Source organism: Eleutherodactylus coqui, chromosome 10, assembly GCF_035609145.1.
Source record: "Eleutherodactylus coqui strain aEleCoq1 chromosome 10, aEleCoq1.hap1, whole genome shotgun sequence".
Lineage (NCBI taxonomy): Eukaryota > Metazoa > Chordata > Amphibia > Anura > Eleutherodactylidae > Eleutherodactylus > Eleutherodactylus coqui.
Window position 1 is genome coordinate 34,181,492 of NC_089846.1, and position 27,230 is coordinate 34,208,721.

At 43.1% G+C, this 27,230-nt stretch overlaps 1 protein-coding gene across 1 annotated transcript in view; it reads right to left on the bottom strand.

The window, feature by feature from the left end:
- The window catches only part of ADGRD2 (adhesion G protein-coupled receptor D2), a 248,331-nt gene that overhangs the window by 171,784 nt on the left and 49,317 nt on the right, over positions 1-27,230 (bottom strand). Inside the window, exons 11-14 of the mRNA XM_066582034.1 lie at positions 18,421-18,529; positions 15,891-15,949; positions 6,490-6,616; positions 5,779-5,882 (exon numbers count right to left, since the gene is read on the bottom strand). Of these exons, the coding sequence (XP_066438131.1) occupies positions 5,779-5,882; positions 6,490-6,616; positions 15,891-15,949; positions 18,421-18,529 (399 nt within the window). The remainder of the gene's footprint in view (positions 1-5,778; positions 5,883-6,489; positions 6,617-15,890; positions 15,950-18,420; positions 18,530-27,230) is intronic.

Consider the following 27,230-nt stretch of genomic DNA (forward strand, 5'->3'; position numbering starts at 1 on the left):
CGCTAGCGACCCTCTGTCCTCACACCTCCTCCGGTCCCTCTCCCTAGTGCTTATCTTACCACAATATTCAACCTCTCTCTGACCTCTGGCATCTTTCCCTCTTCTTTCAAACACACCATCATATCCCCACTGCTAAAGAAACTGACTCTTGACGCGACTGATGCTGCCAACTACTGACCCATCTCTAATCTCCCGTTCATCTCCAAAATATTGGAATGCCTGGTTTACTCCCAGCTTGTAAGCTATCAGAAAAAGCTCTTCTCAAACTCCTACAGTCTAGCTTCTGACCCTTTCACTCAAAAGAAACTCCCCTTACAAGGGTGTCAAATGACCTCCCAACAGCAAAATCGAGGGGCGATTATTCCCTACTGATCCTCCTCGACCTCTCCGCAGCATTCGTCACTGTTGACCACAAACTTCTCCTTAGCATGCTTCACTGCATTGGCCTAAAGGACACTGCTCTCTCCTGGTTCTCCTCCTACCTATCTGACCGCTCCTTCAGCATCTCCTTTGCTAGCTCTACATACCTCCTCCTCCCCTTGCTGTTGGGGTCCCTCAGGGCTTGATCCTTGGTCCCCTCCTTTTCTCCATCTACACAGCCCTTATTGGACAAGCCATCAGGAGATTTGGTCTCCAATACCACCTCTACACTGACGACACCCAGCTATACACCTCTACCCATGACATCTCTGCACCTTTCCTCCAAAACATTACTGACAGTCTGTCTGCTGTCTCTAACACTATGTCCTCTCTATACCTAAAACTGAACCTCTCAAAAACTAACCTACTGGTGTTTCCGACCTCTACTAACCAACCTCATCCTGACATCTCCATCTCATTGTGTGGCATCACCATAACTCTCAGACAGCAAGCCCGCTGCCTTGGGATCATATTCGACGCCAATCACTCCTTTACCCCCTACAACAAATCTCTGGCCTGAACATGTCAGCTGCACTTCAAGAACATCGCAAGAATCTGCCCTTAGACTCACTAAAAACGCTCACTGTTGCCCTCATCCACTCTTGGCTCGATTATTGCCATTCATTGCTGATCAGCCTTCCCTGCAACAGACTCTACCCCCTCCAATCCATCCTGAATGCGGCAGCCAGGCTCATCTTCCTGTCCAGCTGCTACTCAGACGCCTCTGCCCTGTGCCAGTCACTGCACTGGCTGCCCCTCAAATACAGAATTTAATTTAAACTCAGTACCTTCATTCATAAAGCTCTTCACATTGCCGTGCCACCCTACATTGCCTCTTTCATCTCAATCTATCACCAAGCCTGTGCCCTCTGCTCTGTTAATGAAATCAGACTGAGTGCCCCTTTAATTCAAACCTCTCATTCCTGCCTCCAAGACTTCTCCAGAGCAGCACCAGTCCTCTGGAACACACTACCAAAGACTATCCAGGCAATCCATGACTCACAAAACTTTAGGCGTGCTCTTAAAATGTACCTCTTCAGGGAGGCATACCATATCTCCTAAACCAAACTCCTCTGGATGCCGCATGATAACATGCTCCCTGACCTACTGTCTGTAATCCCTGCTAGACACCATCAACTGCCCCCCCACACTGTCACGCCGTTTCTGCCATCACATGGCTTAATGTCTGACCATTGTCTATGTGTATAGCATCCCTCACTCCCCACCTCGCCATACCGTGCACATCTCCAGCCCCTTTTACCTTCTGTATAACCCCATTATTTGTAGTATGTTAGCTCGTTGGACCCTCGGCACCCTCACCCCTACTGTTTCCTTAAATTGATTACTACATGTAACCGTGGTTCTGTACTTTTTGTACTTTTGTCATTCTGTATTCCCCCTGTCTTTGTAAGCACTGCAGAATATGTTGGCGCTAAATAAATAAAGATTATTATTATTAAACTATGCAGCATGACTATTGCCATTGTTGCAGCATTTTAGTGGACATCAATAACAAATGATGAAAATTCATACAATTCTTGGCAATGGTTTATTAGTCCATTGCAATATGAATGTAGATCCTTACTCAGAAAACAATTGTTTAGAAATTTGGATTTTGGCCAGTACTAACTAATCGTATATGAACAAGCAATGATCAAGGTTGGGCAAGTTTATCTATTATGATACAAAAGTCACTTGACAGAAAATGCCATTTACCGAAGTGTGAAGCATCTTATACTGTGTGGGTACAAAACGGTCATAGTAGTATTTGCAGCTTGTTCTTAATTGTACAAAGGGAGCAGTCTACAATACAAAGTCAGAGTGCTGTGATAAGTAGTTGTCTGAAATATATCGCCAGACTGCAGTCAGAATGATTCTATAAGAACAGTTCCAGACTAAATGGCCAGATTAAAACTATAGGGGGCAGGACATACTACACCACCACAATTATGTTACACAGCCAGACTGATAGGGGGCAGTTCAGACTACATATTCAGACTGATGTTATACAGGTTGGTCCAGACTACAACGCTAGAGTAAAATAATAGATGGCAGTCCAAAATACACATTAAAACTGATGCTATAGGAGGTGCTCCAAACTACGAGGCTACGAGAAGACATCGGTGTAGGAGATGAACACACGGAATCTCTATGGGTAGAAATACAAGGAGTTTTCTATAGGCCACCAAAATTAACAGGGGAAACTAAAAACTTATTAAGACAGATAGAAGAGGTGTCAAACCGCAACAAACTAATTATTATGGGAGATTGTAGCCTGGGTCAGTTGAAGTGACTACTCCCACATGACATATTGTAAGTGAGTCTAGCCTCAATCTGACAATAGGTGTGCACACAAAGAAAAGGGTTAAAGACTGTTTTAGCAGGCCAGGGGCTTCTCTTTCAAACACTAACATTGTGCAAGTTTCTTATGCTCAACTCGGGTTATGGACTGTGTTATTTAGAGGGACATTATACATGCATATGGGAACCAGCTTTACTAAGAGACTGTATTGGAGTGTTAACTAGAGATGAGCGAGTATACTTACTAAGGCAAACTACTCGAGCAAGTAGTGCCTTATGTGAGTACCTGCCCGCTCATCTCTAAAGATTCGGGTGCCGGCGGGGGAGAGCGGTGAGTTGTGGCAGTGAGCAGGGGGGAGTGGGGGGGGGGGGGGGAGAGAGAGATCTCCCCTCCGTTCCTCCCCGCTCTCCCCCGCCGCTCCCCACCCCCCGCCGGCACCCGAATCTTTAGAGACGAGTGGGCAGGTACTCGCATAAGGCACTACTTGCTCGAGTAGTTTAGAGATGAGCGAGCGTACTCGCTAAGACATAACCATTATTGCCATACTATTATTATTCATTTCTGTTTTTATGTTTATCAATAAACATTGTAAACTCTGGTTACTCCATCTGCTGCATCGAATCTTCAATCCTGTGTCACACCACCACCCGTGACATACATGTGTCTTCCTCTCTAGTGATTTGACAAATAAAGAGTAAATAGTTTGATTCTGGCAGCATGTGTGTGTCTGGACTTACTGAGGGAAAACGTGGATCGTGTTGTATAGTGTTCTACAAGGCCCAGCAAGCTTACAAGTCTAAAGATCATATAGCAATTCCTTACATATCTCTCTTGCCATTAAAAGTAAATAATGATTTATGTATCGGTTTTGCAAAAAGATTATAAAATGTATTGATTACATTATGCCAATATTGTAGCTTAGCAATTTAACTCTATAAGAACCAAGTATGGTAAATTTATGGCGCTTGTTCCTGGGCTTTAAGCCCTGCCAATAGCAAAAGTGTGACGTGGAATTAACGCTCCTGCAATGTAGCAGGAGCAGGTTTGGTTCTCGGTTGTGAGTCACAACTAAGGACCCAGGGCTGAAGGTAGAAGCAGTTTTTAACTTAATTGAGCACTACGTAGTGCAGAGAGAAAGTGGAAGTATTACTTCCGCTGTTTGACCCAGCGATCATGTGACCACCGGTTACCTCCTATCACAGCAGAGCTCCAGGGTCTTAGCTCACCCAGATCCTCTCTGTTACTACTGTCACATCTGTGACTATTCTCACATTGGGGGGATGTTTTCCCCTGTAACTGGAAATCCTATTGATGCCCCAACTACAGAGGAAAGGTGTAAAATAAAAATAAAAAGGCAGTATGAATGACCCCCAGAGTTCTTGTACTCTCTACTCTCCCAACATGGCTCCATGTGATGTCTGCCTTTTCCCCAAGCTGAAAATGTTCCTGAAAGAAACCAGATTTCAGTCCAAAAATGACATCATGCAGAATGCGACGGACCAGCTACACGCCATCTCAAAAGAGGCATTTCAGCACTGCTTCCGACAGTGGCAGAAGCATTGGGAGAAGTGTGCGGCTGCCCAAGGGATGACTTGGAAGGAGATTAGTGTAAAATTGTTGTATCTGAATACAAATATTTTTATAACTAAAGGTTGGATATTTTTCGAACGCACCTCGTATGATGTCATGGGGGACATAGATGTTAAAAAAATTGTTACCAAAATAAGTTTAAAAAATTACAGAATAAATTAAAAATATATACATAAAAAAGTAAATGACCCAAAGCCGACACCAACCAAAACCGTGGCCATATGAGCCCTGTAATCCAAAACTAAACAGATTATATATCAAAACATCCAAAATGTGGTCTTAAGGATAGGAAGGAAGAATACATATAGGTTCATTTTCTTCTCTCCCCCCTCACCCCTTTTTTTCTCTCTTTCTTCTCTCTCTTTCTTTACTCCCCTTCTGTCTCTCCCCACCTCCCCTCACTTCCTGATCCTCTGAGGTTCCCTTTTCCCCCTTCCCGATCCTATGAGGTTCCCTTTTCCCCCTTCGCCTCCAATTAGCTGTTCTTAGGATAGAGACAGTTGTCCCACAGAGAAGGAAAGTTGTAGTTTGTAGTTAGACTAAGGGTTTTTGTTTGCTAGTTTCTTTAGTCAATTATAGATGGAGAATAACAAAGCTGCAGGTGGACTCTTTTATCACTTTAAGCAATGGGATAACAAGTTCCAACTGTGATCTTATGCCACACTTGGTTCGGCAGTAGAAAACTAGATGGCCCCATCCGGTTAGCAGTTTTATGTAACCCATCAGTGATGTGAAACGTGCATTACCAAGTTTGTTTTGATTGGTTATTACTAGAGATGAGCGAACGTACTCGGTAAGGCCGATTTCGCAATCGAGCACCACGATTTTCGAGTACTTCACTACTCGGGTGAAAAGTACTCGGGGGCGCTGTGGGTGAGCGGGGGGTTGCAGAGGGGAGTGGGGGGGAGAGGGGGAGAGAGAGAGAGCTCCCCCCTGTTCCGCGCTGCTACCCCTCGCTCCACAACACCACGCCCCACCCCACAGCGCCCCCGAGTACTTTTCACCCGAGTAGTGAAGTACTCGAAAATCGCGGTGCTCGATTGCAAAATCGGCCTTACCGAGTACGTTCGCTCATCTCTAGTTATTACTCTTGCATGAGCTAACAATGTTATACTTGATGTTTTGTAAAATAGGAAAAATCATATATAAATAAAGAATTCATAGAAAAAAAAAACAAAAAAAATTCCAAAACACAATGAGGAACCCATGCCTATACTTTATTTTAGTGTAAATATACAAATTTTAAAAATAAATTACTATACATTTTTTTTTTTAAGTGTTTTTTTAGATTTTTACCCACAATAAAACTAAAAGATGGGGGAAAAGTAAAATCACCACATGGGTAAAATCCCTAAAAAGTGCCTGGTCCTTTAGGAGCAAAACACCCTGGTCCTTAAATTGTAAAATGATAATTAGTAGGGCTGCATTGTTATTAGAGCAATACTAATATGAAGTGAGCAACTTACCCAACAACAAGGAACAGAATGTAAGTTACCACAAGAGCGCATAGTGATACTCCGCATCCAATAAACGTCAACATACTCAGAATCCACTCCTCTTCCTCACTTCTCTGCATGCAGAAATAAAAAGTATTAAGTAAATGCACAAGTTCTTAAATGGGGAAAAGCCCATAAGCACTGCATTAATCCACTACTGCATCTATTGTACATTTAGGTAAAACTGCCACTTACCCATATTGAAATAAGAAACATACTTTTATAAAATGTGAAGAAAATTAAAACTGGACAAGACTAGAGGTGAGCTGTAATCATAGCCTCCATCGCCTGATGCTAAGAATTGTTGGGAAGCCTATTACTTAGCAAGAACTGACAATCAAGTACATGACCATTAGTGATAGTGTGGATGCTTTCAAGACTCGATAAGGGTAAATACTCGAGCGAGTACCTGCCCGCTCGTCTCAAAAGATTCGGGTGCCGACGGGGATGAACAGTGAGTTGCGGGAGTGAGCAAGGTGGGTGGGGGGGAGAGAGAAAGAGAGAGATTCCCCCCCCCCCCCCCCGTTCCTCCCCGCTCTCCCCCGCCGCTCCCCGCCCCCCGCCGGTACCGGAATCTTTTGAGACGAGCAGGCAGGTACTCGCAAAAGGCAATACTCGCTCGAGTATTTGCCCTTAGCGAGTACGCTCACTCATCTCTACTCGTAATGTCATTTGCATTACCTGAACATCATAAACTTGCAACAAGACAGCAAAGTTGGTGGTGTGATTACAGAAACAACTGATTGCATTAGGGAAAATAGTTTTGATATAACATCCGGCAGTGGACCAGCTCCCTCCATTTTCCGGTCTGAAAAAGAGAAGCATTAGAAAAACTCAGTCAAGTAACATTAACCAAGCACCTTCAAGTGATCTCTAAACAAGACCCCTTGATCACATCGCACTATTTTGCATCAGTATTTGTAAGCCTGCCTGTAAGGGCAGGTCAAAGAACTTGGATGGGGGAATTTAAATGCCTCTATCAAAATTGCTGACTGTAGCTGTTGCCGGTGGGTGTCAGCTGCAAGCAAGTCGTCACCCGCATTGTATGGTGTAGGATCGACCCCAGATTTTCCTCTACACAAACCCTGAACGCACAGGACGTAGCTTTATGTCAAAGGCAAATAAAGTTTTGGGGTGCATTAAAAGAGGTATAGGTATGAGAACATTATTCTTCCACTTGTCAGGCCCCACATGGAATACTGTGTACAGTTCTGGACATCGGTGCTCAGGAAAGGTATTGCAGCGCTTGAGGGGGTTCAAAGAAGGGCAACTAAACTAATAAACGGAATGGGAGTGCTGCAATACCCAGAGAGGCTATCAAAATTATGATTATTCTCCCTGAAAAATAGTCAGTTAAGGGGCAACCAAATAACTATGTATAAATACATGAGGGGACAATACAAGGATCTCTTCCATGATCTGTTTATACCCAGGACTGCGACGGTAACAAGAGGGCATCCTCTACGTCTAGAGGAAAGAAGGTTCCATCACTAACATAGAAGAGGGTTCTTTTCTTTACTGTAAGAGCAGTGAGACTGTGGAACTCTCTGCCTGAGGACGTGGTGATGGCAAAATCGATAGAGGAGTTTAAGAGTAAGAGTAAGGTAATAGATGGCTTTTTAGAGCACTACCACATTAAAGGATATAGACATTAAATAATCAGCGGGGTTGTTAATCTGGGTTTTGGAGTCAGTCAGCAACTTTTCAAATGTTGATCCAGGGATGATTCTGACTGCCACTATTATGGAGTCAGGAAGGATGTTTTTTCCCCCAAATGGGCTAAATTGGCTTCCGTCTCATTGTTTTCTTTACCTTCCTCTGTATAAACAAGTGGGGGTGAAAACAGGCTGAACTGGATGGATATTTGTCTTTCTTAGCCTGGCATACTATGTTACGTCTTGTGTCATGAAGCTTAATGTTGTTGAAATGTATCTAAAAGTCTTACACCAAAGTTATTTATGGTTCTCTCTCTTTAATAAAGGTTATGACATTGCAAATTGTAACAGTGTGTAAACAGAGTTGATGTCAGGAGTCTGAGAGTGGAGGCGTTGTTTGTATGGGGATATAATATAGTTGTAGCCAAACTGCGGCATAAAAAGTTATCTTAATGTGTTATTTGCAGTTTCAATAACTTTTCAATGGATTTTGTTGTGTTAAGATAATAGTTTTTCAATGGCATACGATAGCTTATCACGGACAAGTCTAGTTCAAGTTCAGGTTCCTGTGCAGAGGTGTTGCTGATGACGTATTACAAGACAATCCCAGCTGCATAAGGCTGCTTATGGTGTTTGAGGAACCATTTGATGGCTTCACATCCCAATGACAAAAATTATTTATGCGTTTTCTCGTAAAGGTATGCTATTGTCACATCATTCAAAATGCAAAGTCAGCACTTTCAGCAAATAATTTTAAATGTGAAGGTACAAGTAAGTCATAGCTGCAACAGATACAATAACAGAAACACACATTTCGGCATTCATACACAGTATCTGAAAAATATTGCACAATTGTTGCTTATACTAACCACATAGAAATGAAAGGTTCTTTGATCATTAATTTGATCAAAAAATGCAGGCCCATCTGCCACGTACAGTTGAACCATATTGGATTGGTTCCTAAACTCTAAATTACAACACTCTTTGAGCCAAAGTCCTTTCAAATGGATTTATGAAGAGTACGATACCTGGCTACATACTGTCATTAAGATACTTTTTTTTTAGTATAAATATAATAATTTTAAATATAAGAAACTACAAATCTTAAAAAATATATGTATTTTGTACTCATTAGCCCTACTAAAAGAAAAAAAATGCAGTGAAAAAAACATAAAAAAATAGCCCTCTATGTCACAAAGAAGAAGAAAATAAACCAGTAAAAATAAATTTGGCAGCCTAAGTGAAAAAATAAGGCCATAAAACCACCACATACGTTAAATCGCTAAAAAGTGCCTGGTGTTATAGGACTGGAACACTCTGATTAGAGATGAGCGAGCAAACTCGCTAAGGCAAACTACTCGACTGAGTAGTGCCTTATTCGAGTACCTGCCCGCTCGTCTCTAAAGATTCGGCTGCCGGCATGGGTGATAGGTGAGTTGTGGCGGTGAGCAGGAGGGAGCGGGGGGAGAGAGGGAGAGAGAGATGACCCCTCCAGTCCTCCCCGCTCTCCCCCGCCGTCCCCTCCCCCCACCGGCAGCCGAATCTTTAGAGACAAGCGGGCAGGTACTCGAATAAGGCACTACTCGCTCGAGTAATTTGCCTTATCGAGTATGCTCGCTCATCTCTAACTCTGATTTATAAGGGATTAACTTGGGTACCAACCTTCAAGCCCTCAATATCCACTTAGAGAGGTGTTCAATGTCACAAGTGATTCTAAGGTGCAGCCTAGATATGTGGAGAAACTAGTCTTCATAGAAATGAACTTTAATCCATTTTATACATATAAAGAGACTGAAAATCAAGCAGAACATTCTAGTTTTACACCTGACTCCAGTGAGGTTTATTGTGGAGAATGACCTTGACACTACCGCTTATAGTAGCAATAATGACAATGAGTTCAAGTATATAGTACATTAGAAAGAGTACATCCAAACACTCCAGTTAAAGCACTGAATGCGCCCTCTCATGTATTCATTTTTTGAAGGTTATAAAATACATATAGGTGTCCTATAATCAGCTACAGCATGTGTCAGACTCATGACCCATGGTCCGAATCTGGACTGCCATGTCATCTCGTGTGGCCTGGATACAGAAGGACCAGCTCTCCATTTTTTCCTGAACGTGGATTCTGGGCCACGGTGGGCACCACCATAACACTCAGCAACTCATAGGTGGCGGCACAGCTCTGACCCCCTACCCGGGTACACTAGCCATCCCTTCAAGGTAGGAAGCTGAGTGCTGAAGAGATGGAAGGGGAGAAACCCCATCATAGTGCATAGAGCGCCATAGTCATATTAAGGAGTAGTTACATTTAGCCCCCTTCCCACGGACGGGATTATGCCGCAGGATGTAACCAAATCCACAGCATGAAAATCTGCAGGTCTAACTGTGGATTGTAATGCGGAATTTCAGGCAGGTATTCAATTCCACATCAAAATCTGTGGATTTTGGTGCAGAATTTACCAAGACTTGCAGTGCGTTCTGCAGACTATTCCATCCCGTGTCAAAGGTCCCTTAGAATTCATTCACACGGGAGTACGGTGTTTCAGTGTGGGAATTCCACAGTGTTTTCACGGATCAAAACTGTGTATATCCTGCCCAATTAGACCCTCTTGGCGTTATTTTTGCACACACATTCACTACGTTTTTCACATGAGGGCCCCAGATTTCTTCTGCCTTCATGCCTAAATCAGCAGTGAATACCATGGATCATGCATATTTACATGATCCCATTGACTTTAATGGGCAATTGTGGTTTATAATACAGACCAAAATAGGAAATGCTGCAATTTTTTTCATGTGCATGAAATACACGCGTGAAAAATGCATGTCTGAATACCCCAATGCAAATTAATGGTGTTTAAGTTGTCTGTATTCTGTGCATAAAAAAATATGCGTGTAATTCAAAGTGCAAACACAGCGCTTTAAAGGCAACCATAATGCGGATGTGGCTCTCAGTGAAAATGAGTTTGACAACCTCAGGCTACAGTATAATAATATATTATTTTATGGCACATCCTTATGTAGAGAAAGTCTAAATCTATTGAAGACTATACAAGAAATACTACTTCATATCTCCTTAGGCAAAGTTAGGCCTCATGACCACGGCCGTCACGGTCTCCGCCAGCAGAATATTGCAGCAGAGTCCGTTGCAGCGTCCCCCATAGACCCCATATTCACCTCTCTGGATCCGCCACTCGAGTCCCGTGCAGCGCATGATATAGCGGCGATGGGCGGTGACCCGTAATCACGCGGTACTTCTACTGTGCTCACAAGGAAGTATTACAAGACGGCCTGTTTACATTGACTACAATGTAAGCCAGCCGCACGTTTTTCAGCGGCAATTAGAACATGCTGCAGCTTCCGTCACACTGCAGAATTCCGCCGTAGAATTCCACATATGAACATTGAGCTATTAGGTCCAATAGAACCTAACAGCTGCGGAGTAACGCCACAGATTTGCGCCGCGCTTCACGCGGAAGAAATCCGTCCGTGGGCATTAGCCCGTATGCAAGCAGATGGAAAACATCTTTTATTTCTTTTGCCGGCAGTAGCTGTGATTGAATATAACTTTGTTTATTATCAAAACTTCTAATAGAAGCCTCAATAGAGATCTTTGATTGCTTACCACTTATATTACGTAGGTGTTTTTATACAAAGTTGCATTATTTTGTGTTCGTGACATTTCTGAATGCTTTATGTTTTACAGATTGACAAATCACTCTGAAAAGAAGACCAGTAACAGCGTGTGCTATTCTATGACCCATTGCCAAATAAACATCATAAGGATTATTTACTTTAACTCGGTTTATTGAAACAATTGTCAAAACAAGTGCAGAATCATACATTACCATTTCATAACCTATAAAGTGAGTTCCACATACCAATCTGTTTTTGTATACAACCTTTTCATACAATAGGGTTGCAGCGGTTTCAGGCACTAAGTTGGAGGAGGTGGGTAGTGTTGTCAGAAGGAAAGCCGGAAGTCGGTATCAGAAGGTCTCAGTTTAGATAGCAGAGGAGCAGGCAGTAGTGGAGCTTGATCAAGGCTTGAGGAGCACAATAATCACGCAGGGAAGGAGGGAACAGGGCCAGGTTATATAGGAGGCTTAATTAGGAACAGGGTAGAGTTAGGACAGGAACTGTAAAGCAGGATCTGGGAAACAAGGCTAAGGTATACAGGGGAACTTGTCCAAGGCTCAGCAGAGAGAATCATAGAATAGTACAGTTGGAAGGGACCTCCAGGGTCATCGGGTCCAACCCCCTGCTCAGTGCAGGATTCACTAAATCATCCCAGACAGATAGTTGTTCAGCCTCTGTTTGAAGACTTCTATTGAACGAGAACTCACCACCTCACATGGTAACCTGTTCCACTCATTGATCACCCTCACTGTCAGAAAGTTTTTTCTAATATCTAATCTGTGTCTCCTCCCTTTCAGTTTCATCTCATAGTCTTTCCTTCTACAAATGAGAATAGGGCTGATCCCTCTGCACTGTGACGGCCCGTAAGATATTTGTAGACAGCTATTAAGTCTCCCCTCAGCCTTCTTTTTTGCAAGCTAAACATTTCCAGAGCCTTTAATCGTTCCTTATTTGACATGATTTGCGGACCGCTCACCATCCTGGTAACTCTTCTCTGAACTTGCTCCAGTTTGTCTACATCTCTTTTAAAGTGGGGTACCCAGAACTGGAAACAGTATTTCAGATGAGGTCTGACTAAGGAAGAGTAGAGGGGGATAATTACCTCACATGATCTAGACCACATGTGTCAAACACAAGGCCCGCAGGCCGAATCCGGCCCGCTGCCTCATGTTATGTGGCCCGCGGCATGCCGACGGCCGCTCACCACTGTAGTGATTACCAGCTGGGGTGCCGCAGCTCCCCGCTGGTAATCACACTGACAGCGCTGGTCCCTTCTCCCCTGAGTCCCCTGCTCTTCAGTTCCGCAGGAGAGGACTCAGGGAGGAAGCGTGGCGTGCTGCACCCGGGCGCATAGGAACTTTTTCCACAAGGCTTTTGCACTATTCAGCAATTCCAGCAACCTGATTGGTTGTCTGGGTTGGCTGATTCACAGTGATTGGTTGTTTGGGTTCACTGATTCACCAAGCAACCAATCAGGTTGCTGGAATTGCTCAATAGTGCAGAAGTCTTGTGGAAAAAGATAATATGCCACCCGGGCTCACCACGATCCGAGGAGGAGCAGCGCTGACAGCAAGGAGGAGGTAAGCATATGGCTGGGGAAGGGGGAAGTTAATATTGCTGCTGGGGGGTGGGGAGTTAATATTGTTCTTGCTGGGATGAGGTTAATATTGCTGATTGCTGCCGGGGGTGAGGGGGTTAATATTGCTGGTGTGTTGGGGGGGGTGAGGGGGTAAATATAGCTGATGTGTTGGGGGGGGGGTTAATATTGCTGCTGGGAGGGGTTAATATTGCTGCTGGCAGGGGGTTAATACTGTTGCTGGGAGGGGGTTAATATTTCTGCGGGGGGGAGGGGTTAATATTGCTGGGAGGGTTAATATTGTTGCTGGGTGTGGGGGAATAATATTGTTGCTCGGTGGGGGTTAATATTGCTGCTGGCAGGGGGTTAATATTGCTGCCGGGTTGGGAAGGGGATGGGGGGTTAATATTGCTGCTGGGAGAGGGTTAATATTGCTGCGGGGGTGGGGTGGTAATATTGCTGGTGGGGGTTAATATTGCTGGGAGGGGGTTAATATTGCTGCTGGGCGGGTGGGTGGGGGTTAATACTGTTGCTGGGAGGGGGTTAATATTGGTGCGGGGGGAAGGGGTTAATATTGCTGGTGGGAGGAGGTTAATATTACTGTGGGGTACCCTGTTACTACTGGGGCCACTGTGGGGATCGCTATTACTAATTGGACCACTGTGGGGGGCAATATTTTTACTGGGGCCACTATGAGAGTCACTATTATTACTGCGACCACTATAGGGGTCACTATGACTACTGCGACCACTATAGGGGTCACTATGACTACTGCGACCACTATAGGGGTCACTATGACTACTGCGACCACTATAGGGGTCACTATGACTACTGCGACCACTATAGGGGTCACTATGACTACTGCGACCACTATAGGGGTCACTATGACTACTGCGACCACTATAGGGGTCACTATGACTACTGCGACCACTATAGGGGTCACTATGACTACTGCGACCACTATAGGGGTCACTATGACTACTGCGACCACTATAAGGGTCACTATTAGGGCTCGTTCACACAGGTGTAATTGCATTTCGGTCGCACAAATACGCTATGTATTTGCGCAATCAAAAACCGCTTATGCTTACGTATTTGGGCATGCAGAAAAGAACGCAGATGGCCCACTGAAATGGTGCGCAAATATGCAGTGAATACATCGGTTTCCTGTGCATTCGCCACGTATTCACTTCAATGGCCTATTGGGGTGCGTAGTAGGTCATGCTGTGTGAAAATATGCATCATATGAATGAAATTACTGAGATCAATGGTTTCTATTCACTGCATATTATGTACGCAAATACGCTGGTGTGAACGGACCCTTACTGTACTGTCTTACAATCGGCCCTTTGAAGGTCCCCATAAGCCTGATGTGGCCCTCGGTGAAAATGAGTTTGACACCCCTGATCTAGACTCTGTGCTTCTCTTAATACATCCCAGAATTGTGTTTGCCTTTTTGGCTGCATCACATTGGCTGCGTGGCTGCTGCATCATACTGTTGACTCATGTTCAGTCTATGATCTATTAGTATATCCAAGTCTTTTTCACATGTGCTGCTTAGCCCAATTCCTCACATTCTGTATGTGCTTTTTTCATTTTTCTTGTCCAAATGTAGGACTTTGCATTTCTCCTTGTTAAATACCATTCTGTTAGTCGCTGCCCACTGTTCAAGCTTTTTTAGATCTTTTTGAATACTCTCTCTTCTCTAGTGTTAGCTATCCCTGCTAGCATTGTGTCTTTGGTAAATTTGATCAGTTTTCCATCAATTCCCTTCTTCAGATCATTTATGAAAATGTTGAACAACACTGGGCCTAGGACAGAGCCTTGTGGTACCCCACTTGACATTCTTCCATATATACTGTTGAATGTGGTGATTAGCCCCTTTTTTCCTTTTTGGTTTTTCCTCCCCACTCTTAAATAAATCCTAACTCTTATTTATCCATTAACGTATCTGTCTAAAATGTAAATTTAATTTAAAAAATCATTGACCCAAGAATGGGTAAGAAGTAAACAGGGACTGTTTTAAACTAATCATTGATGAGTCCTGATCTCTTTTAAGGGATTTTTATTAAGTTTTAAAGTGAGAGAGGGAGAGTAGAGCATGCATATATGACAAAATGATGTGTAATGGGTACAGTGATGTACATGTGTTGGTATGTATCTGAGGTGAGGTATTGTTAGATGTAGCCGAGTTAGTATGCCTGGCAGGAGCCGGTCTAATGTGTGACAAGCCCATGACACACCCCATGAGTCCTGATCTCAATCCAAATGAAAATCCTAGGCAAGAGATGAAATAAGCGATTGGGAAAAGGGACCCTGCAAACATTCAAGAGTTTGAGAGACTTGCAGTGAAAGAAACTACCAGCAGATGGGTGCAAGAAGCTCATAGATGGCTACAAATAACATTTGGAGGCTGTCATTATTGCCAGAGGTTGTGCAACCAAGTATTAGGGAAGGTGCATTTAAACTTATCCATCTTCACTGCATTCACTTCAATGGGACCACCGGATATAGTCAAGCTTTAGTGCTCTGCTATCTCTCACTGTTCTGCTGTTTGCAATCCTCTTTCAGGGAGGGTGTGTAGTAAGACTCACATTCTGCCAGTAGTTTACTGTCTTGAATTCCTTGCCCTTACTTTCCATGTTATATTGCATTGTCTCTGGTCTATTCAGCAGGGAGGCAGTATCTTCCTAACTACCCTTTGCTTTCCTAGGACGATCATGCATTTAGTGATATTCTGGCCAAATGGTTAGTAAACCCACTATAATATGTATGTAATTATACACACAGACAAACATCCACACATTGCAGGAAAGGCAGAGATTGTGGAGATTGTTATCAAATTGCATACAGATCTGTCAGACTGCAGCTTGTGAATTCATGGGATCCACCTATGAAGACAGCCTCTCCCTCTCTTATTATGGAAATGTACATGTGTCCTTGTTCCTACAGAAGCTCTGTGCCTAACAACAGAGAGTGGATTGCAGAAAAGCTAGAAGGAAGACCCCTAGTGGCAACCACTTCAAACATGATTTACAGTGGTAAAGCAACCACATTTTTAGTGCAAGTATATTAGAGAAATGATGAGGCTAAGCCAGTAGATGTGCATAAGTTGTCTGAAAAGCTAGTGCCCCTTTAATGCTATTTCCCAAATACCACCAACACAGATGGAAGCACTTTGTATTGTAACATTCTGATACAATACTCACCTGATGCTGAAATCCCAAAACACACAGACAGGATTGGTTCTGAGCTTGTCTGATGCATCCTATCAAACATTGTAACAAGCAATAATTAGTCAATATAATATTGAATTCTAAAGAAAATAATCATTGTGGTTATTGTAAATGTAATTAAAAAATATGGAAAAGCAATTTAGCAATATACTTATGAGTTTATGAAATCCTGGTGGCAACATTTACAGTTTATTGATCAGATATACTGCACATGAAACACAAACATTCTTAAGGCAATTTTGATCCGCACTAATGGATTTCTTAATACTATACTGTATGTTTATAGTAGTTGGTGCTATTTGATATGGGGTTCCTGCCACCACTAGGGGGAGATTAGAAGCTTACCGCATGTCACCATTGTGTTGTAGTATACTCTTAAACGTCTGCCATTACTTTGGGGTAGTTTATCATTTATGGTAACTCTATAGCTATGTGGATTTGGAGCCCTGTAACAGAAAAATAGAGCTCCGACCAATATAAGGATATACTATGCGGCCTAATGTATGTGGACAACCCTCCTAACTATTGGGTTTAGGGAATCCATTGAAACGCATTATAAAACAGGGGCATAAAATGAAGTTCACAACCACGTAATCTGCATGGATAGACATCAGTAGTAGTATTGGTTGTACTCAAGAGTTGAGTGACTTTAAACATGGGGCTGTTCTAGGGTTCCGACTTTTTCACAGGTCAGTTATTGAAACTTTTTAACTTTCCTGATCAACTTTAAGTATTGTTATTGTGAAGTGAAAGCATCTAGGAGTAACAGCTATGCCACAGTAAGTCAGTAAATCGAGCAAACTCGGACTGGGACCCTGAGTGCTGCAGCATGTGGCACATAAAAGTAGCCTATCCTGTGCTACACCACTCACTGCAAAGTGCCCAACAGCCTCTGAAAGGGATTTCCATGCTCAAGCAGCTCAAGTGAACCCCAGATCACCATGTACTAAGCCAAGTGTTGGCTGGAGTGGTGTAAAGCATGCTACCATTGGACTCTGAAGCAGTAATGGAAATGAGTTCTATAAAATGATGAATTATGGTTCACTATTGGGAAATGAATGGATGAATTGGGGTTTGAGAAGTGCTCAGAGAACATCATCTACTGGAATGCATAATGCCTACTGTAACATGTAGTGGAGGAGGGATAATAGTCTGGGGCTGTTTTAGACAATTGTATACTTTCAACTGTGTGGTAATACTTTTAGGAAGGCTCTTTCCTGTTCCACAAAGCAAGGCCAATAAACACCTGGTGGGATGATGCATTTCATGTGAATGAACTTGAGTGGATACACAGAACCCTGCCCTCAACCCTATTAAACTCCTTTAAATGGGTTGTCCAGTTGTAAACTATTGATAGTCTATCCTCAGGATCACCCACCAATCGTAGATCAGCTGGGGTCCAGCACCTGGGATCTCCTCTGATAAGCTGTTCTCTGCGCTGGTGTGCTCATGCGTTGCGCTGATTTTTGCAGGAAGGAGACAGCTCCGTTCCCACTTCAGTGGCCAGGCTTGGTGTTCATAGAATGGAATGGACCTCCAGGGTCATCTGGTCCAACCCCCTGCTCAGTGCAGGATACACTAAATCATCTCAGAGAGATATTTGTCCAGCCTTTGTTTGAACACTTCCATTGACGGAGAACTCACCACCTCCTGTGGTAACCTGTTCCACTCATTGATCACCCTCACTGTCAGAATGTTTTTTCTAATATCTAATTTGTGTCTCCTTTTCAGTTTCATTGTGTCTAGTCTTTCCTCGTGTTACAGACCACATTCCCACTGAAATGAATAGTAACATGGCCTGTAATACCAAGCCTGGGCACTGCAATTGGAATAGAGCTGTCTGCTTCTTGCACACATCAGCTCAGTGCATAAACACATTGGCCTTGCAAACAACTGATCTACTCTTGATGGCCTATCATGAGGATAGGCCATCAATAATTTAGAACTGGAAAACCCCTTAAAGATTAAATCAAATGTCATTCGTGAGTCAGACCTTCTAGTCCAAAATCAGTGCCTGACCCCACAAATGTTCTTTTGACTGAACGGGCACAAATTCCCATGACCACACAAAAAAATCTTGAGGAAAGTCTTCCCAGAATAGTGGAGGATGCTATAGTGCACAAAGGGGGTTGAACTCCATATTGATACCCACTGTTTTGGAATGGGATATCCAACAAGCTCATATACGTGTGATGCTAAGGTGTCCATATACTTTAAAGAAGTTGTCCCACTTCTAGCCATTTCACTGCAGGTAGCAGACAGCTCCGCACATTGCACAGTGGTCCCGGTTAGTATAACAGGCTGAGTCCCATTCACTTCAATAGGACTCAGCATGCAGTACCAAACTGGGCCACCGCACAATATATGGAGCTGTCTGCTTCCTGCAGTGAAATAATCATAAGGGGAACAACCACATTAAAAGCCATATCATGTATCACTTTATATAACTTACCCTTACTAATAGGGTTTGTATGGCATAAAGTGCTTGACTTGTAATACTCACATGTATCTCATTGTGCCACAAGTAATACTGCACAGATGTGCTTAGTTCTTTCTTCCCGACTAATACAGTTGAAGATATCACAGAGGATCCAAGATAAGTGCCCACATGCCTAAAGCGAGACATGGAGACAAAACATAAATTATAGATACATACAAGGATGGATTGTACTATGAACTATTGACTATTGATGTGGCACCAAAGATGGCCGCTATTAGTCAACATAGATTCGCCTATACAATCCAAGGGTGATTTTTTTTTTTTCTTTCATGCATAAAGATTTGCAAACCTCTTTCTTACTACTTACTATGCTTATAGAAGAATCACTCAGGGAATGATGCAATCATTTAAGTGAGATCCCCTACAGTATTTAACACATGATTAGCTAAACAGTAGTCACACGTTATGATGCATAAAAGGGCTGCATTATACAGCTGCCATCCACCTGCAATAGCCAGGATTGGAGATAACTCTAATCCCAGCCATGTTCAATAGTGACCACGGCATCTAAGTAGTTAGACTGACGGGAGTCTTCCTTCATTACCCCATAAGCCGTTGTGCAATGCGAACATAGAAGCTGAGGAGTTGTCGTAGATGCCAGGGATGTAATAAAGGTTCACAGGTCTGTCATTTTAGTACTCCATTTGCATAATGCTTACAGCACTGCAATACAGAGGTATTGCAGTGTATTATACAAGCAATTGCATGTTCAATTCCTCTGAAAAGAAAAAAGTAGTAAAACTAAAAGTTTAAAGGGAAGCTGTCACCTGCCTAAAGCACCCTAAACTAACTTATGGTGTATTTTTAATACTCATCCGCTTCCTGGTTCTCACAGTGCCTGCCATTAAAGTCCATGCACTAGCTCTCCCATAGACTTTTACAGGTTCAGGCGCAAACAGGACTCTAAAAACAATCTGATTTTCAGCCGGAGTGCAGACATCACAGACGGGTGCCGAGGGAACAAGGAATTAGGGGAGTATGAGTATACAAAATACATCACACCGATCCCTGTCACCTATCATAGCAGCACTATAGGTTAGTTTATGGTGCTTAAGGCAGGTGACAGGTTCCCCTTAATAAAAAAAAAATTCAAAAATATTTTTAAAAAACAAAGATTAAAAGCTGAGCAAAACCTTTGTCATATTGATTATATTAAAAGATCTTTAAAAAGTGACATAATTGGCATTGCCACATCTGTAAAATGTCTACAATAGTAGAATATCACATTTTGCCCTCACAGTGAATTCTGTAAATAAAAATAATGCCAGAATTGCTGTTTTTTGCTCACCTCGTGGAACAAAAAGTGATAGGAAAAAAATAGCTTTTTGTGGCCATATTTTGCAAACCCATTACTACTTTTTTATTTTTTTGTTGATGGAGCTGTGTGAGGGTTTTTTTTTCTTTTTTTGTTAATGGGGTGAGCTATGCCACCTTTTTTACCGTATTTGTATAAAGATAGAAGGAACAGTTTAAATGCATTTAGAAAGTATTCAGACCCTTTCACTTGTTTTTACATTTTGTTTTGTTGTGGCTTTGTGCAAATTAAAAAAAAGTTAAAGCTTTTCCCTTTCATTCTGCACACGATGAAAACAGGAAGTTAGAAACCTTAAAAACTAAAAACTAACATTTCGCATTGACATAAGTAATCACACCCTGTACTCAGTACTTAGTAGTTAAAGCACCTTTGGTAGTGATTATAGCCTCCAGTCTTCTTGGGTATGATGCCACCAGGTTTGTACACCTGAATTTAGGGATTTCTACCATATTTCTCTGCAGATCCTCTCAAGCTCTGTCAGGTTGGATGGAGGACGTCTGTGGACAGCTATCTTCAGGTCTCGATGTTCGATTGAATTCAAGTCTGGTGTAGTGGCCCAGAGTTTGGGGTCCCCTCCAGCACCTCAGAATACATGCCTTATGTTTGTCTTGTATTACTGCCTTAAATGTGGAATGCATCAGATTCATGTGTATTGGAGTTTGCAGGCATGAAAGGGTTAATGTCTGTGTTGTCTGGAAAATGTATCCAACTGTCTATTGGTCTGTGTCCACGTGATGTGATGAGTTGAGTGAGAGGTGTCTAAAGTAAGAAGAAGAGAGTGAGAAAGAAGAGAAGTGAGTTGGAGAAAGAAGGGAGAGGAGTTGAGAGGGGAGATATGGAGGAAGCAGAGAGATGGTCTGCTGCTGATGCCAGAGCCCAGCCATACCAAGAACCCTTCTTCTACTCCGAGAGAGTATGAAAGTCCGGACATGCCAGAACCACATGGGAGTACAGCGCAAGAACCGCATGAAACCGGAGACAGAGAGAAACCACAAGTGTGCAAGGAAAAGTGAGTGTTTGGCAGTAGAGAGAGAGAGAGTTTAACTGGGAGTAAAAATCTTGCAGATAACTAGGACTGTGGATGCATAATGCCCCAGGAACCCTCACTGTTTCAACACTATTCAAATTGTTGTGTGCAAGAAGTGTTTATTGTTACTGCCCGAAGAGTTTAAGTAAACAGACAGGACCGAACGTTCCCAGTTCTCGTTCAGAAAATACTCTCTGTGTGTAGACTACTTTATTCTATCCTGGTGAGGCATCACAGTGACAAACAGGACTTAAAGGGGTTGTCCCGCGATAGCAAGTGGGGTTAAGCACTTCTGTATGGCCATATTAATGCACTTTGTAATATACATCGTGCATTAAATATTGGCCATACAGAAGTTATACACTTACCCCCTCCGGTGCTGGCGTCCCCGTCTCCATGGCGCCGACCAAAGCCGTCTTCTCCCTGAATTAGACGCGCTTGCACTGAAGGAGCCGCTCTGGTGTGCTCGCGCCGCACAGGTCTTCTGCGCATGCCGGAGGAGGTAAGTGTATAACTTCTGTATGGCTCATATTTAATGCACGATGTATATTACAAAGTGCATTAATATGGCCATACAGAAGTGTATAACCCCACTTGCTATCGCGGGACAACCCCTTTAAGGTAACCTCGGTTACTAATTGTGATCTCCCCCAGTAGTAATGAGGTCGGGTTCCTAGCCACCCGTAGTGAGTAGACAGTAGGGCCCTGTGACAAAGATATTTCTCTACCATGCTGTCTCCTCGGCTGAGGGCCTGCTCCTCCGATGCTGCACTGGCTAGGCCACTCAAGGACATTCACAGAGTTGTCCCTAACCAAACCTGTGCTGTCTTGCCTGTGTGCTTAGGGTTATTGTCTTATTGGAAGGTAAATCTTCTGTCCAGTTGGAGGTTCCTTGTGCCCTAAATCAGGTTTTCATTAAGAATAGCTCTGCACTTTACTCCATCCAGCTTTTCATCCACCCTGACCAGTCTCCCTGTCCCAGCTGCTGAAAAACACCCTACAACACTATCCTGCCACCACCATGCCTCACTGTAGGGATGGTATTGGGCAGGTGGAGAGCAGGGACTGTTTTCCTCCAGACATAATGCTTAGAATTGAGGACAAAAAGCTCACACTTGGTTTCATCAGACCAGAGAATCTTGCTTCTCACAGTCAGAGTCCTTTAGTTGCTTTTTGGCAAGTTCCAGTTGGGCTTTCATGTGTCTTTAACTCAGAAGAGGCTTCCCTCTGGCCTCTGCCATAAAGCCCAGATTGGTGGAGTGCTTCCCTCTGGAAGTTTCTCCCAACTGCACACAGGATCTTTGGAGTGACCATTGGGTTTTTGATCACCACTCTTACCAAGGGCTTACTCTGTGATTACTTAGTTTAGTGGGTCAGCAGCTCCAAACTTCTTCCATTTAAGAATATTGGAGGCCATTGTACTCTTGGGAATTTTTAGTACAGCAGAAATTTATCTGTAACCTTTTCCAGATCTGTGCCTCCACACAATCCTGTCTTTGAGCTCTACATGTAGTTCTTTCCTCCTCACGGCTTGGTTTTGGCTCTGATCTGCCTTGTGAGCTTTGAGACCTTATATAGACAGGGGAGTCTTTTACAATTATGTCCAATCCACTGAATTTACCCCAAGGGATTCCAATCAAGGTATAGAAACCTCTCAAAGATGATCAAGAGAAATGGGAGACGTCCAGTTGGGCTTTCATGTGATTTTTACTCAGAAGGGGCTTCCCTCTGGCCTCTCTGCCATAAAGCCCAGATTGGTGGAGTGCTGCAGTGATGGTTGCCCCTCTGGAAGTTTCTCCCAACTGCACACAGGATCTTTGGAGTGGCAATTGGGTTTTTGCTCACCACTCTTACCAAGGGCTTACTCTATGATTACTTAGTTTAGTGGGTCAGCAGCTCTAGGAAGGGTCCTGGTTGTTCCAAACTTCTTCCATTTAAGAATGATGGAGGCCGTTGTACTCTTAGGAACTTTTAGTGCAACAGAAATTTGTCTGTAACCTTTTCCAGATCTGTGCCTCCACACAATCCTGTCTCTGAGCTCTACATGTAGTTCTTTCCTCCTCACGGCTTGGTTTTGGCTCTGATCTGCCTTGTGAGCTTTGAGACCTTATATAGGCAGGGGAGTCTTTTACAATTATGTCCATTCAACTGAATTTACCCCAAGGGACTCCAATCAAGGTATAGAAACCTCTCAAAGATGATCAAGAGAAATGGGAGACGCCCAGAGCTAAATTTCAAGTGTCATACCAAATGTCTGAAAACGTATGCTGATGCAAAATATTAGTTTTTAATTTTTTTTTTAATTTACAAAGATTTCTAACATTCCGTTGTCACTTTGTCATTATCGGATAGTGAGTGCGGAATGATGGAGAAAACTAGATTTTTTTTTATTTGCACAAAGCCACAATATAACAAAATGTAAAAAAAAAAGTGAAAAGGTCTGAAGAATTTTTGAATGCATTGTAGATTAGGTGTTCAATAAAGTCACAAGACTATAGAAGAGCCGGGAAGGTAGTACATAAAGGATATCATAGTTAATAATATAAACACTTGATCTACTTCTGAAGATGACATTTCATGTTTAGCTATGTCATTGAATGGGGTTTTCTTATTGTTGTTGCAATGTTAGATGATAAAATACTGAAGTGGAGTCTTTGTGAGAACATGATGTACACTTTTACTACAATGCTGCAACAACAGGAAGTCCCCTCAAGTGCAATATTGACTACGCAGATCAATAAAACACTCAAAGTCTTCTCAGTTCATACAAATTATACAGAAAAATGTTATATCTCCCATAGCCTTTATATCCCAGTATACTATGGAGTTGCTCTTTTGCAATTTCATTTGTCACCCGTTCTAGCATTAATGTTGAAGTGTGGAGGTCTGGTGCCCTCTAATGTTAGAAATGTATATTGCAGCAACTATATTTTTTTATGTTAAATCTCAACTCAGCCCTTTATTGCATCCCAGAAAACACATTTGAAATGTAAACATTTTTGCACCCCAATAGCACAGATAGCAATAGGCATGCAGTCCATAGGAATAACGTAAGCTGTATGCATATGCAGCATGCATAGGATTTCTATGTGATTGCCACTCTACAAGCATATTAATGAGAAAGACTTAGGCCGGCTTCACACGGGCGAAAGTGTATTTACACGCGCAATTGCACTGTGTATTTGCACAATGGGCACAATGGTGTTGCGTTTTTGTGTGTATTTTACTGTATTTTTTGCACGCACATACCCTGCGTATTAGCGCACGCAAGTATTCTCCCATTGAGTTCAATGGGCAACTAAGTTTAATTAGTTTAATACGTGCCATTTTTATGCACAATATGCATGAAAATAAGACGTGCCGCATTATTAATTTTTCTGTGCAACCGAAATTGGCGCGCAAAAAAAACGCACATGTGACTGAACCCATTGAAATAAATGGGTTCTATTCGCTGTGTGTGCAAATACATTTGTGGGAATAAGCCCTAAGACCACTTTCCTACAGCTGAGGAAATCGTGTGAGATTTGTGCTTTGCGAGACGCACGAATAAGAACCCCATTCTATGGAATGAGATCTTATATATGCAGCATTTCCCATTTTGGGTGTTCCCTCAAAACGCCTTGGCCATTCAATGGGGACTGAAAACACATAGCATAGCGTGCGATGCGATGTTTCACATTCAAAACAATGGGAGATATTTGCCGATTCTCCGGTGTGGCTTTTAGCTACTTCACTGAAACGCTTGCATTCGTGGGGAAATCTCCCATTCCTGAGCGCGATATGGGCCGAGTTTCACAGCCTGATATTGCACTCACCCGTGTGAAATTAGCCCAAGGGTGAAAAACTGAATGAAAGTTGCATTCAAGTCATGCGGCAGCTGTCGGGTGTCAAAAGTCTGAATGTAGGGACAGCCTTACGCAAATCATAAGTAGTGGTACACTTCTAGCTCAGGGGGCTAAAAGAGAAGATTGTTGGCGCTATGCCCTGCTGGAATGGGAATGTTACTGTATGTAGAAACAAATACATTGTATTCTCCTCACAGGGACCTGCCAGGTTTAGTGCTTACAGTCATTTATTGTGGTACAACAACTTAATCATTACACTCACAGGTGGTGTGAAAAGTGCATTTGAATGGATGAACAATTGTGCCACCATGAGCGGACTCTTGCTGGTGCCCATAGTAAACGTTCTCCAGCTGGTCAGGCTGTGCCCAAAAATGCTGACAGTTCTTGCCCAAACCTTCCAAACTGCTATGAGTCAAAGAAAGCTACTCCCTTACCGCAGCATACCCCACCTGAACAGCTGCAGATTACGGGGTTCCATCAGCCTCTTGCATAAGGATGTCTTGGTGCCACTGAGGGTCCTGGTGTAGTGGCCCAGACTTATAGGCCACTTCAGAATGTCTTTTATATTTGTCTTATGCCTTTGTATTGTCTGCAACTTCTGTGTGCATGGAGTATGTATGGTGCTGGGCTAAAAGAATTAATGTTTGCATGAGCTGTCTCTGTCTGGAAAGTATAAGCAGTCAATGGCAGTGTAAGCGAGTCAGCTAGTGTAGCCAGTCGGTTTGCACTAGAAATGGAGGAGGTCGAAGATATCATGCATCTCCTTGGACTTAGCTGATCTCAGGAAATCTCAGGATAACTACAAGCCCCTGTGAGCAAGAGGAGTTTTCCATGCAGCATTAAGAAGCGTCTGACAATGTGAGTGTTCACAGGTTGAGAGTCCGGAGAGGAAGGAGTGTGTGATTTTCCAGGAGCGGAGGCGCACAGATAACTAGGACTGTGGGCCCGATATTCAGCCTGTGTTCTGCCTCCCTGCCACACTACTAATTCTGTCTATAGCCGTGCTCTATTGGACTTATGTACTTTTAAATTGTTTATTACAGGAGTAAAGCAACATTGCCGACAGTTCCCGGCTTTGTTTTCAACTACTCTGTGTGTGGACTATCTTTCTATCACCTAGCCTCGCCGCAGAGGAAGGAACACAGGCGTCACCCATGACAATCCAGCAGAAGAAACCAGGTAACCAAGTCCCCGGTTACCCATACTTTAACCCCTTCCCGCTCCATGACGTACCGGTACGTCATGGGAGCCTGGTACTTCGCGCAAAATGACATACCGGTACGTCATCAGGATAGCGCAAGATCATGACTGACCTCGCGCTATCCCGCAGCGGGAGCCGGCTGTCAGTCACAGCCGGCGTCCCGCTGCAACAGCGGGGGGGCATCGGAGATGCGCCCCCTGCTGTTAACACCTTCCCTGCCGCGATCTAAGTAGATCGCGGCAGGGAAAGAGTTCACAGAGGGATCGCGCTCCCTCTGTGTCTCCGGCCGGCTCTCGCGATGTCATCGCGAGAGCCCGGCCTGTCACCATGGCAACAGGACGCCAGACACAGGCGTCCTGTATTGCCTATGCCTATGCTCGCTGTATAAGCGATAAGGCATGGCAGAGCAGTAGCTCTGCCATGCCTTATACCAGCGATCATCAGGGCAGTGGTTAAAGTCCCTCAGAGGGACTCAAATAGTGAAAAAAAAAGAAAAGAAAAATGTAAAAAAGAGAAAAATGTAAAAAAAAATGTAAAAAAACCCTTTTTTATGCTTTTTCTAATATTAGCATAAAAAAAGGTAAAAAAAATTAAAACCCCACATATTGGGTATTGACGCGTCCGTGATGACGTGTACAAAAAGTTGAACACACTTTTTATTTTGTACAACAAAAAGCGTAAAAAAACCCGCTAAAAAACATAGGCAAAATGTTAATTTTTAGCATTTTGCCTCACAAAAAATGCAATAAAAGTGATCAAAAATGCCGTACATTCCCTAAAATGGTACCAATAAAACCTACAGCTCGTCTCGCAAAAAATAAGCTCTTATAGAGCTCCCCACATAGAAAAATAAAAAAGTTACAGGACTTTGAATGCAGCTATAGAGAAAAAAAAAGATTTCCAAAAAAAAGGCTTTTTATTGCAAAAAAGTGTAAAAACCTAAAAAAAAATAACAATTTTGGTATTGTTGTAACCGTACCGACCCGCAGAAAAAAATTTGTGTGTCATGTATGCTGCATGATTAACGCTGTAAAAAAAAAAAAAAAAATCTATGTCAGAATTGATGCGTTTTCTCTCCCTGTTATCATAAAAAAATAATAAAAGTTTTACGATATTGTCTATGTACCCAAAAGTGGCACCGATATAAAAACTACAGCTCGCCACGCAAAAAACAAGCCTTTATACGGCCGCGTCGACGGAAAAATAAAAAAGTTATGGCTTTTGAAAAATGGAGATGGAAAAATACCAAAAATCGCTTGGTCCTCAACGCCAAAATAGGCCATGTCATTAAGGGGTTAATAGCCCGCCTGCTGCCCTGTTGGATATGTCCCTGGCTACCCTCTGGGTGGGAGACAGTACAGCCACCGTGATAAGGCCTACAACTAATCCCCGCTGTCTCCTAAGCTAGGGCCCCCTCCTCAGACG